Below are 13,648 nucleotides of genomic sequence, written 5' to 3' on the forward strand. Positions count from 1 at the left end.
TTATAACATGTCACATGTGCACTATTCATTATATTTGATTAAATGTATGTTATATTTTTATTGTGTTTTTAGAGAACCACACCTATTATCTATGTTTGATTTGTACTTTTCTTTTAATCATTCACAGAATCACAGATGTTTATAATCTAGGAGCCTAGTAATAACGATGCACACAGCACTTTCAAGCACCTGTTTACCATTATTAATGCTGCTACAATGTCTGAACCACAACGAAATAATGTGACTCTTGATGTACCTGTACACTAGAATAGAACACTAGAATACCTTGAACCTTCATTGGAGGGCATTTTTCTTGTTTGAATAACATTGATGTGCAGACAATGACAAGGTAAAAATAAATGCTATTTTTGAAAATCAGTTTATTGGAATTACTTCCGTGACCCAGGGGCTAACGGAGTGACAGATCACCATTTGATACATTTTCTCTCTCATATTTCTGACCACGCCAAACTACACTGTAAAATCCTCAAGTGTTTACAAATGGAACCAAATGGACCCCATAAGGGTCTCTTTAGGATACATTTGTACACTCTCAGTAACAGACCCATAAGAGTCCATTTGGACCCCTGGTGGTCCCTGGACCAGATGTTGAGAAACAGCGATCTAAAACACCAACAGTAGAGAACAATCATTAATATCCATCAAAAAAGTAGCAAAAATAATGAAACGGCGATGCAAAGAAATTATAGCACCAAAGTGGAAGAAATAAAAGCTGTATGGACAAATTATCAACACCAAGTGGATTTCACAATGAGTCGACAGTATACAGAGATGGAAAAATCATGCAGTTCAGAACTGTATCCCTTCCGAGTACTTTTGGTACCATGTGTACACTCTCAGAGTTAAAGACCCATAAGGGTCCATTTGGACCTGTGGTGGTCCCCATACTCTGAAACATTGATCCAAACACCAAGAGAACCATCATTAATACCCATCAAGAAAGAAGCAAACATAATGAAACATCATTGCAAAAAGATGTGGAAGGCATAATCTGTATAGAGAGATAGAAAACTACTTTATTCCAGAGTTACACTGACCTTGCCTGGTAACATCTTCAGAGGGAGAGTATGAGTGTAAATGTATGGAAAGATTGTGTCAGTGAAGGTGTGTGTGAAGGTGTGTATGTGTGTGTTAGTATCAGGATCAGAGAATGACACCTTTCCTTCATTCCAGTCCAGCTGCACTCTGATCCTCTGAGGTTTCTGCTTCAATGAGAGAAGAGTTGGTAGTGTTAACTCTGTGTCTGCTTTGTATTTACCTTCCTTAAAGCTTATACCCCACACTTGACCCAGTGCTTTTCCCTTTCTCTGACAAGAATCTGCTAACACACCCAGTGCCCAGTATGGATTGTCTCCAACCTCAACATCCCAGCTGCGAGTCCCTGAGTTAAAGCCCTCAGAACCCAGGACTAAGGACGGAGATTCAAACCTCTCTGGGTTGTCAGGGACCTTCTGTCTTTCTCCTTGTCTCACACTGGTCAGATCATCAGATAGGATGAGGCCTGGATGGGCAGTGTTGGGGTCCAGAATGACAGGAGAGTAGGAGACAATGTCCTATAATTAAAAGATTCCTATATTTGAAAATAAATAAATTGGCCTTAATTAAAGAAATGTATAAACAAATGCAATCATACATGCAGTACTGCATACCTCTGGGTTACTTGAGGGGATTCCAAATGGACCCTCACAGGTCTGTAACTCTGAGAGTGTACAAATGGAACCAAATGGACCCGTAAGGGTCCTTTTGGTTCCATGTGTAAACTCTCAAGAGTTATAGTGGGCCTTGAAACTAAAAAGTGAGAGAACCAGAGGTACTGTCATTGTATAGCAGACCACATGCATAGCAGCCCTGACGGTGTGAAACGCTCCCTAATGTGATGGAACCGACTCTGGTTCCTCAATGTTGAGTCCGGTTCCTCCGGTTCCAGATCCAACCCTAGTCTCAGGGGGTCAGGTAAGGTTCAGCTGTGTTGAACAGGATTCTAAATCAAACAGTAAAAAAAAATAACTCAGTTCTTCTCTGAACTCGAATACCTAGATTCTTTTGGTTTTTGTCGCATTCCTGAACCAATAATTCAATAATTAAGGACTCTGCTGCAGTAGGAGACCAAAATTAAACTATAAAAGAATATAAACTCCAAAACAACTATCACAGGGATTACTGGTGAGCCTACTAATGATTCAGGTTAGAAAAAGATATGGTTTTGCTCTTGTTAAGATTGGTCTCCTATTAACTTCATTAGTCAAATATTGGATTATTGGCTAAACCTAGATGCTACTTTGTTGTAAGTCAAATAGTGAAAATAGACTGTCTATAACTTATGTGCCATTTTAAAAAAACGTTTCTAAATTGCACATAAACAGGACATTGAGTTATGCAAAACGAGCGTTCTCCAAAATATTTGTTGCGATTCTGCTCACATGCCGTCTATAATGACCACACACAGGTACATAGGTTCAGACAGTGGTGGAAGAACTACTTAGATGTTTTGTTAGTGAAGTTAAAGTACTAAGTAGCAATATCACAATGTAGAAATACATTTACAAGTAAAACGTCCTGCTTTAAAACTTTTACTTGAGTAAAAGTACACTATTGGCAGCAAAATATACTTGCAATACTCATTATGCAGAACGTCTCATTTCACAAAATAGCAGATCTATCAGCTCACAACTTGATGTGACACATTGTGAGCTTGTAGATCGGCTATTTTAGAATATCCTACTTTTAAAATAGGGCTTAAATTGGTTAATGTATGTTTTGTAATAATGAATATAAATAAATACATCTGCAAGGTAAGTAATACATCTAAATGTTAAATAACTGCAGTGGAATTATAAGAAAAATGTTCTCTGAGATATAGCAAAGTAGATTAAATGTAATAAATAATATTAAGGTACCTCAACATTGTACTTGAATACAGTGCTGAGTAAATTCAGTTAGTTACTTACTTAATGCACTTTTGTGTAAAACACAACAAAAAAAGAACACTGTATAGAAATGCAATGCTGCAGATTCACAGAGATTACTGTCAGATAACAAAAGTGTATTTTTGTGAAAGCCATTCTACTGACAGACAAACATTGTGTTTATTTATACAGAACTGTGACAAAGCTATAGTTTGTTTTCACACTTAGATCAAACGTTAATGGTTTAATAAGTGTCAAGTATCACTCCCTCCAGGCAAACACAACCCTCAATAGTTATTCATCTCATACACTGATATAGCTTCACTGTGACTCATTTACATCATTATTTTAGCCCAAATACAACATTGAACAGTGGTAATACACTAAGTATAAACAAATAAACAATCACATTAAACACAAACCTAACAGAAATATAAGGTAAACCCAACCTTGGATCAAGACTATCAGTATTTGATCGATTTTGACATTTGCACATCTATGATAGTGTTGGTCTTTAACCCCCGTTAAACCCTTAATTCTCCAAACATGTAAAAACGCAAAATATAAAGTGCTTATACCCGGTAGCCACGGATGTTAACTCGGCATTCGGAGTCTTCGTGCACTGTATTAATCCCTATTTGTCAATATATAATTATGTGTTTTAATCCCGTCTGTGCCTGAACGCCACTTTTCCTTCGTTTACATTAAGTGTAATACCGGTTTTCACCTGATGCGCCCCGTCACTACCACTCATTGAGGAATACAGGGAATTTCAGACATAATCCGACACAGACGGGATTAAAACACATCTATTGCAAAATACAGATTAATACAGTGAACACATGTTCCGAATGTCTAGTTAACACCCGTGGCTACAGGTTAAATACTTAATATGATTGTTTTGAACATGTGAGGAGAAGTACGGGCTTTCCGCGCGGATGTCCAGTGACTATTAGGGGGGTTGAGACCAAGACTATCATAGATACGAAAGTAAAAGTCTCGATAAAATTAATCTATGATATAGTCTTGATCCAAGGCTAAAGCAAACCCATATAGTGTACAAACAAACAGATGATGACAAATAGAAAATAGTATACACTTCAAACAAACACATGATGCATTGCATAGGCCGCAACCAATGTCCAAGGTCCATGCATGTACAAAACAACCAGTAGGCCTACAAACTGTAAAGAAATGACTAATAGTAAATAAAATGTCCATAACAATATAATTAGAATATTCTCTTTTACACAAAAAAAAAGTAACAAACCTATGACAAACTAACAAACAAACCTCATCTAGTTCAAATGGAGGAAGTGCAACAGTCAAACACATATTTAACATACAATAAATACAAATAATAACCATGTTAATCTTACTTTTAGGTCCAGTTTCATGCTTTTTTTTTGCGTTGTTTCTGCTGGACACACGATTATTTAGTCAAAATGTTTCAGGGGAAAAAAAGTTCTATGATTATTTTATAGTTTATCACTTTTTGGTTGTTTAATAAAATCATCATTCAGTTCTTTGAGAAAAGGTTAGACCAGGCAGTGATTTAAAACACCTTTGTTTGAGAAAAGAAACTTTGCAGCTAGGATAATGAAAATAATCAGCCCATTAGTTAGTTATGCCTGTTTATATACTGTATGTACCTTTTGTTGTTTGCTTCGGATGGTTTGCAGTTTAGGGTGAATGACTTGTGGTTTAGAACAGGGGTCTTCAACAGGGGGTCCAGGACCCCTAGGGGGTCCTCAGAGTTACTACAGGGGGTCCGCCAAATCTTTGTGTGATATGATTTTTTTTTTTTACATTAACCACTTGAACCTTAGCATCCCTTTTCTTAGGGAGAATTTTAGACAAAAATAGCAGATCTACAAGCTCAACGCCTCGTGAGCTTGTAGATCGGCTATTTTTGGCAAACAGTTATAGGTGTAGAGGGAAAAAAGAGCAGCAAAAGTTTATCTGAAACACAATTTTATACAATATAGAGGGGGTCCCTGCTTCATCATCTCTCTCTCAGCTAGGGGGTCCTTGGCCTGAAAACGTTGAAGACCCCTGGTTTAGAACACATGCAGCATGTATGCACCGCCACAAGGCGTCACTGTAGCACAAGTTCAGGCAGAACCATAATGGCCATCATCTTAAACCTGTGGTTCTTCAAAGTAATTTATTCCCAATACAGTACTGCCTGAATAACTTACTTGCAATATTTCCATTGTTGCTATATTTGATGTTAATATTCAATATTTGAATCATCACTATAGGATTAGTAAAGCAATGTTACTGCACTTGTTTTTTACTTGTATGACAGATATCATATAACACAAATAAAAACACAAACAGCTCAGCTCATACATGTTACAAAACAAAGGACACATACAAGCTCCTCATACCAACACAAGAACACAAAATACTGTACATCTTATACATGCTATATGTTCAGTGCTTGATGATCGTGCACTACCATATAAGGCCATGAGAGATCTGAGACAATAAAATAAAATAATATTAATGAAAACAAATAAGGAGAATCAGTGATCCTATCAATCAAGGTTGGCGGTGTGCACTGTGTGAAGTTGATAAAAAGAATCCTATCACAACAGATCTGTATTGACTACTATAGATATTTGTATTGGCTTGGTTGTGTGGTCTTTTTCCTGCTTGCCCTGAAGAAGGTTAGGCAGAAACATGTAGGCTTGATTTTAATTTGTTCAATGATGAAGTAGACTCATCAAAACTTTAACATTATTGGAGAGTTCCTATTTGTTTCCTTGAAGACCGCACACAATGTTTAACAAATAAAACTTCAATTTAACCTTAAGTAATGGTGTTATTTCATTCCCCTACAATGGATGACATTAAAACTACGATATTAGTGTACTGTAATGCATTAGTGTGATATAATACATTTTATAGTAATGTACCCTTAGTCCTCAACATTATTGTAATAATAAAAGCAGTGAATGTTCAACTCACTAGAAAATTAGTATAGACTGACCTGACGGAATAAAAAGCCTCCAAGGCACTGTGATCAAGTTCAAACTCTTTATTTCAACAGGAACTCTGACACATTTTGACTCAAAGAGTCTTCATCAGGGTATAACATTAAAGACAGGTGCACAGTATGAAAAAACAAAAACAAATTAAGTGGTCATGGGATGGGACACAGGTCAAATCACATACTAGTAACTGTCCACTAAAATAACTCTAAACTGTAGTAGAAAATACACAGGTACAAACAAATGAAATTGCAACCTCATACTTGAACTGGTAACAGAGGAACACAATGAGAGTGAGAACAAATGACCAACATCAATATGTGTTCAATAGAACATGGAGCCCTACAAGGATCTAACCCAGAGATTCTCAATGTTTTCCACATCAAGGACCTCCAGTTTGATGCATTAGGCCACAGACCCCCATTTGATTAAAGTTAGAAAAATAAACATCTCTAGGCAAAATATGCACTGTAAACTCTTGCGTGCATTTAATTCAGAGAGTGTAAAATGGAACCAAAACGACCCTAACGGGTCCTTTTGGTACCATGTGTACACTCTCAAGAGTTAAGGACCCATAAGGGTCCATTTGGAGCCCTGGTGGTCCCCGTACCCGGCGTTGAGAAACATTGATCCAAACAACAAGAGAAACATCATTAATACCCATACAGAAAGAAGCAAAAATAATGAATCATCAATGCAAAAAGATGTGGAAGGCATAATCTGTATAGCCTACAGAGATAGAAAACTACTTTATTCCAGAGTTACACTGACCTTGCCTGGTAACATTTTTAGAGGGGGAGTATGAGTGAAAAAGTATGGACAGATTGTGTCAGTGAAGGTGTGTATGTGTATGTGTGTCAGTATCAGGATCAGAGAATGACAGCTTTCCTTCCTGGACTCTGATCCTCTGAGGTTTCTGCTTCACTGAAAGAGTGGATGAGCCTACTTTGTATTTACCTTCCCATAGCATTATACCCCACATTTGACCCAGTGCTTTTCCCTTTCTCTGAAGAGACTCTGCTAACACACCCAATGACCAGAATGAATTGTCTCCAACCTCAACATCCCAAGCTGTGGGTCCCTGAGTTAAAACCCTCAGAACCCAGGACTAAGGGAAAGATGTCAAACCTCTCGTTTGAGTTCAAAGCCGTGAAAGAAAATATTTATGTATGATTATATGTCTACCTTTTAATATTTGATTCCATAATAATATTTGTATAACTTATTTTTACACCATTTTCTCCCTATCTTAATCGTTATGCCAATCAATTCCTCCCCACACACACACATTTGTGTGTTGTCTACAAGTTGCATCCTACTGTCTCACCTGCCAATGAGGAGCCCACACCGTGAGGTAGATAGAGCCTTCGCCCTACTCCTCCCGCCCAACACTCCGCAGTGACTAGTATCAAGCTCCCTGACCGGCGTCTCTCCCCCGAACAACAAGTTCCATTGTCAAAGCCATTCTGTATTGGGGGTACTCAGAAAACATAAGGACACAAAATGAGGCAGAGACAACAACTCCGTACTCCAAAGATTTAGTACTCGAGTACTGAGCCAGGACTTACAATACAATGCAATGGAACATCCTGGCTGACCCAGCGCATGTCAGGTCTGACTATACTCATAGAGTTAAAAATAATAGAGAGGGCACCGGATATCGCCTCCCATTCACTTGCATTGAGTTGCTCACCCAGCGCATGGGCCCAATTGAACCCTTCTTCCGGGTTGGAAACGTATTGGAAAATGTGATGGGCGCGGCCTATTTGGGTCCTCAGTGACGACACTGGAGCACCATGGGCTCGTACATATACATTGGCCACACCTGCAATACCTCAAATGGCCAGCATGTCCATTTGGCTTCAATGAAACCACTGGGTTCTGGGGGGCTTGACTATACTGCTTAGAACAGAAAAACAAGATCAGGCGAGGAACAACAATAATGAGTATTACTAGTAGTCAGACCCGGCCTAAGTGTCATTTATAATGAGGGGTTGAGTAAAAACAGGACTTCAGGCCAGATCTTAACTCCACAGCTGCTCTGGTCAAGGCAAGCAGTAAATACCCGTCTTCAGGACAAGATTTGTGTGTCTCACCCCACTCTTACACAACTGTGTGTTAGAGAGAGATATAAACTTTTGAGTTAATTTACATGTTTATACGCCCTATATCTCAGTATTCTTTGACACCATTGTGTTCGAATAGACGTTCGAACAAAGCCGGATGCACCGCTGTGGATTCAAACGGTGGTGGGCAGGCACTGTGCCACTGTGCCCCATGTCCATCGTTCTTGAAAGATCACCTATGTTTTTATTACAGTATTAATACAGTGTAGGGCTGCGAGCAACTATCGCTTATCTTCTTGGAGATTATTAGATCAATTACTTATAAAAACATATTACTTTATATTTAGTTAATAATGGTAAATCATGAATATTTGGATCATTTTATTTTTAAACATACATGAAAATAAAAATAAATTGACTACCGTAAATCGATTTCCTCTGATAAACCTTGCTTTGGTAGCGTAAACGTATGTTTTCTCAAGCCAATAAAGCTCCTTTGAATTGAATTGGACTTAATGGCACTGGATGAACGATCGGGCTAGGTGTTGTAGAGCACTTTGTTTGAACCTAGTTGTATCCCATACCTGAATGTGCTTACAGTAGATATATATCTGTACAGATAGGTGGTAAAAGGATATCAGCCCCTCGGCCTAAACCGTCACACAAAATGTCCACTTATAATCCACTGAGTTGCGCATGTCAAATTGACTATATAGAAAGTGTTGTCAGACATACATACACAACTAGATCATTAAAATATGTTCAGAAATTCAAGAACTACACTGAAAAAAAAAACGTGTTTAACATTTGATGCGACAGCCATCTTGAAAAATGCCACCATTTTTAGGTGGCTAACAGCTTTTCTGAAAAAGTAAGCCATAAGCATTATGCATTATTCATGCCAAGTTTGGTGCTTTTATACAAAGTTTTTTTACAAAGTGAACGATAATTGGCTGCACGTGTTCCGGAGTTACACGGATCTTCCTAGGTAACATTTTCAGAGGGAAAGTATGAGTGCAAATGTATGGAAAGAGTGTGTTAGTGAAAGTGTGTGTGAAGGTGTGTATGTGTGTGTTAGTATCAGCATCAGAGAATGACAGCTTTCCTTTATTCCAGTCCAGCTGGACTCTGATCTTCTGAGGTTTCTGCTTCACTGAGAGTTTAGTGACTGACTCTGGTGAGGACTCGGAGCATGCTGTGTATTTACCTTCATTGAACCCTATTCTCCAGAATTTACCCAGTCCAGTTCCCTTCCTCGGAAAAGACTCTGCTAACACACCCAGCATCCAGTTACTATTGTCTCCAACCTCAACATCCCAGCTGTGAGTCCCGGAGTTAAAGCCCTCAGAACCCAGGACAAAGGGAAAGATGTCAAACCTCTCTGGGTTGTCAGGAAGCTGCTGTCTTCCTCCCCATCTCACACTGGTCAGATCATCAGACAGGTAGAGTCTTGGATGGGCAGTGCTGGGGTCCAGAATGACAGGAGTGTAGGAGACGATGTCCTTCATCTTGTCCCACACTCTGAAGGTCAGGTTGCCCAGGTGTTTGACCATGTCTATCCCAGAGACCAGCTGTGGGTCCTGCAGTGTGAGTAGTGTGTCGTTGTGCTCCTCCTCTTGTTTGACGTTGTTTGAAAAAAGGGTTAATAATATGTCTCTGTTCAGACCCTCAATCTTCTCCTTCATCATCTGACTCTTCTGCTGCTGCTCCTTCCTCAGTGCAGTGATGCTGGCCTCCTCTTCCTCTTGTAGAAACCGATGCATCTTCTTAAACTGGACTTTAATCTGCCTCTCTATGCGCCGGGCCTGGGCCTTAATGTGTTCTGCTGTTTGGTTACAGGTTGCTTTAATTTTATTAAAGACCTCCAGTTTCTCCTGTAAAGGCTTCGGTGATTTCTGGACTTCCTCCTTGATGGGTTTGACATTGCGGTTGGTGTGGTTTTCTGAATGAACACACACTGGCTGTTGACACTTTTCAACAGCCAGTGTGGGTCCCCGCCAGCCGCCCTCACCCGCCCCGGGAGCCACCGCCCCTGGGTACGGAGGTGGACCGGGGACCCCCGGGCGTCCCTGGCTCCAGAGGCTCGACCCGGCCTGTCCGCCAGTCGGGTCAAGCCTTACGAGGCAGGGACCCCCGGGGAGGAGAGGCAGGGCCTCTACCCGGTAGAAGAGTTTGAGTTTCTCAGCATGTACTAGACTGCAGAGATCCTCAGACCCTGAAGAAGTTCTCTGACGTTTTGAAGCGCTCTGATGTCTCTCTTGTATTAAGGCCTCACACAGGTTCTTCAGAACCAGGTTACAGGGTGGATTACCTGTTGTTGTTGAATGTATTTTCTTACAAACAGGACATTGCTTTATTCTCTCGTCTCTCCACCAATTCTGCAGACATTCTTTACAAAAGCTGTGTCTACATGACAGGAGAACAGGATCTTTAAAAATGTCATCACACACAGGACAGGAAAAAGCGTCTACTGGAAGAGACGACGTGGAAGCCATTTAGTGTGAGTGAAGCTACAAACACTCTGCTCAATACAGGAAGTCAGTCAGTGGTGGCAACACTTCCTCTAGAATGTTCCCTGAAGTTTACTTTCACTGTGAATCCTGGTTCTTGTTTCATTCAGAGTCTGCAGCAGGTTCCAGTGGTCTGGGTCAGTATTCCCTCCTGTAGCTGTGGAAAGACAGTCTGTCCTCCTCACTGGAAGTTGTGGGTTTGATCTGAAAGTCAATCTTATTGTCTCAGATGAGTCTGGCAGGGAGCGGAGCTTTGACACACCACCACAGACCTGTTTCAAGTACACACACACACACACACACACACACACACACACACACACACACAGACAGACAGACAGACAGACACACACAAATGAACCTTTAATCTAATACAAACAACATATGCACCACACATATTGAATTGGTTGAATGAGATGTATCATTCAACAATGCTGTCAGTGCAATAACTGAAAAGCTTCGCTCTATGTTTTTTGCCTGTAGGCATATTATCATATTGTTCTACAGAACACCATTGCTGAGGTAAAAAAAAAGGGAAAAAGTGGTTTGAGATGAAGTGAATGAGGACAATAGAAAGCTGCTATCTGATATGCATTAGAGTTGTATTGATCATCAAGGGGAAAAGTGTCCCTTGCATTAAAACCATGTTAGCATGCTAACTATTAGGGGTGTAACGATACATTTTAACAGCGATACGATACGCATCACGATTAGGGGTGTGCCGATACACTAATTTCACGAAACGATACGATACGATATTGGGCTCACAACATCGATACGATATCGATACGATACGATATATGGCACTTTTTTAATATGAAAATATATGGTGGGGAAAAAAAGCTTATGAAAATATATGGGGGGGGGGGAAGCAAATGCAAACAAATACTTCTGTTTTTATATTATTATGATTGCATTTAGACTGATATATTTTTCACGAAAACGTATCGCGATATATCACGGGACGATATATCGGCACACCCCTAATCACGATACATGGTTGACGATGCGATACATGGACGATATTGGTTCATTCATGGCGATACGATACGATTCAATGATTTAAAATCCATACAGTAACTATTTAGCAAACAAATTTAATCTGTGTGAAACATGTGGATAGTGCAGGTTTTTTAAGGGGAAAATGAATTATTATGGATATAAATAAGTAAACACAGTGATTCTCTGGCAAATATATGGACATTGTATTTGAACACATATGGACAAAGCCGCACCTTGACATGAACACAGAGATTACACACATTTATCGATAAACCAAGTGTAGCGATATGGAATGGAAAAGTAATTAAACCCCTCTTTCTCTTTATTCTTCTTTAAATTGCTAAATACAACACACAAGAACTTAGTATCAATAAAATGTATTATTTGCATTGCAAAACGATTCGATACAAAGTCAAACGACACGATATTTAGCTGTTTGCATATCGATATAGTAGTTATAAAAATAATTTTTCGATGCAGTTACTATATCGTTACACCTCTACTAACTATCCACTGTCCTGCATCAGGAATGGACACAGATGGTGTCATTCGAAGAAAAAAAAAGAAGACAATATTTCATTTCATGGTAAGGTGTTAGCTTGTACATCTGGTGTATTTGTCAGGTGAGGAGAGTAAATACCAACCTCTGTGTTTACTCCCTCTCAAAGGTCTGATTCCTTAACGGTTCCCTTTAACGATTCCAATGCTTGGAAACAAGATAAAAATAAATCAGCCTTCATTAAAAATAAATTATAAACAAATTCAAATCATACATACAGTATTGCATACATATTATAGTGGTTCTCAAAGTGAGGTCCAGGGACCCTCTGGGTTACTTGAGGGGGTTCCAAATGGACCCTTACAGGTCTGTACTCTGTAACTCTGAAAGTGTACAAATGGACCTGGAAGGGTCCTTTTTGTTCCATGTGTAAACTCTCAAGTTATAGTGGGGCCTTGAAACTAAAAAGTGAGAGAACCAGCAGACATGAAGTCCACATACCAGCTCTGACAGTGTGAAACGCTCCCTAATGTGATGGAACTGACTGCGGTTCCTCAATGTTGGGTCCGGTTCCTCAATGTTGGGTCCGGTTCCTCTGGTTCCAGATCCAACCCTAGTCTCAGGGGGTCAGGTAAGGTTCAGCTGTGTTGAACAGGATTCTAAATCAAACACAGAAAAAATAAAATAACTCAGTTCTTCTCTTAACTCTAATACTTGAATCCTTGTTTCTGATAGGCTGGAAGATGTGCATTAAAGGAATACTTCAACCATTTTTTTTTTTAGATATTTAGATATTTGATATTCATTACATCAGACTTCTAATACAAACCCATTGTAACTTCAACCTTCATTTTAACCATAATAGATTCATCAAAAACACCTGTCCTTGGTTCTGGTGACTGATATTGTGCTAATAAGTGAGGGGGCGTGTTTTTTTAATTTTTTTTTTTGGTTCAATGATGAACCAGAAAATGTATTTAAAGCTTTTGTTACAAGAAGAGTTCCTTTATCTGTTTCATTGACTCCCAGACACAAGGACAATAAGTTGACAGTTATTTTCCCCAAAGCCATAATACCTTACAGTGTAAGGTATTACAGCTTTGGGGGACATTTCATAAGTTTGGATGTAAAACAAGTGTCCACACACACACACACACACACACACACACACACACACACGCACGCACGCACGCACAAAGTATATTCTATCAATAAATATTAGTGTAATAAGTGTCAAGTCTTACTTTAAGTTGTTCAATAAGTTTCATAAACTGCAGCATGTTAGATGTGTTGTTGTTGTTGTTGTTGTTGTTGCTGCAGGACGCCGCCATTACAACGTGATGACGCAACAGACGCACGCACGCTACGCAGCAGACGTTGATTACGTCAATCGCAAGCTAGGAAGCCAATCAGAAGCATGCGGGGGCGGGGCAGTTGGAACCAGTGTTGCCATGTCGACTTATTATAAGCGACTTTGTGCTTATTTTTCTGTAAAGTTGCTTGTAAAAATTGGTGGTTGCGGGGTCACCCGGGTGCGTTTTTTGGGGTCTCTGGGCTTGTTTCTGAAGATCACTCGCTTATTTTGGCTTGCTTCCACATTTTCTTATTATTTAAACCAGTGGTTCTCAAATATTTTTCATGAAAA

The 13,648-nt window shown here is 39.5% G+C and overlaps 1 protein-coding gene across 2 annotated transcripts; it reads right to left on the reverse strand.

Annotated features, from left to right (window-relative positions):
• Window positions 1-5,958: 5,958 nt before the first annotated feature.
• On the reverse strand, window positions 5,959-13,340 carry LOC308103847 (E3 ubiquitin-protein ligase TRIM39-like). 2 transcript variants are annotated; one of them, XM_080454036.1, is made up of 4 exons: window positions 13,248-13,340; window positions 12,505-12,662; window positions 12,149-12,193; window positions 5,959-10,774 (listed from the first exon to the last, which is right to left on the reverse strand). In XM_080454036.1, exon 4 carries the CDS (start codon window positions 10,485-10,487, stop codon window positions 8,889-8,891), a length of 1,599 nt encoding a protein of 532 aa, XP_080310162.1. In that variant the 5' UTR covers window positions 10,488-10,774; window positions 12,149-12,193; window positions 12,505-12,662; window positions 13,248-13,340; the 3' UTR covers window positions 5,959-8,888. The 2 variants fall into 2 exon arrangements, with proteins under 2 accessions (XP_080310162.1, XP_080310163.1); XM_080454037.1 differs by having other exon boundaries at window positions 12,149-12,210.
• Window positions 13,341-13,648: the final 308 nt, after the last annotated feature.

The sequence above is a fragment of the Gymnoscopelus braueri genome (assembly GCF_963280865.1).
Source record: "Gymnoscopelus braueri genome assembly, chromosome: 16".
NCBI classification, from domain to species: domain Eukaryota; kingdom Metazoa; phylum Chordata; class Actinopteri; order Myctophiformes; family Myctophidae; genus Gymnoscopelus; species Gymnoscopelus braueri.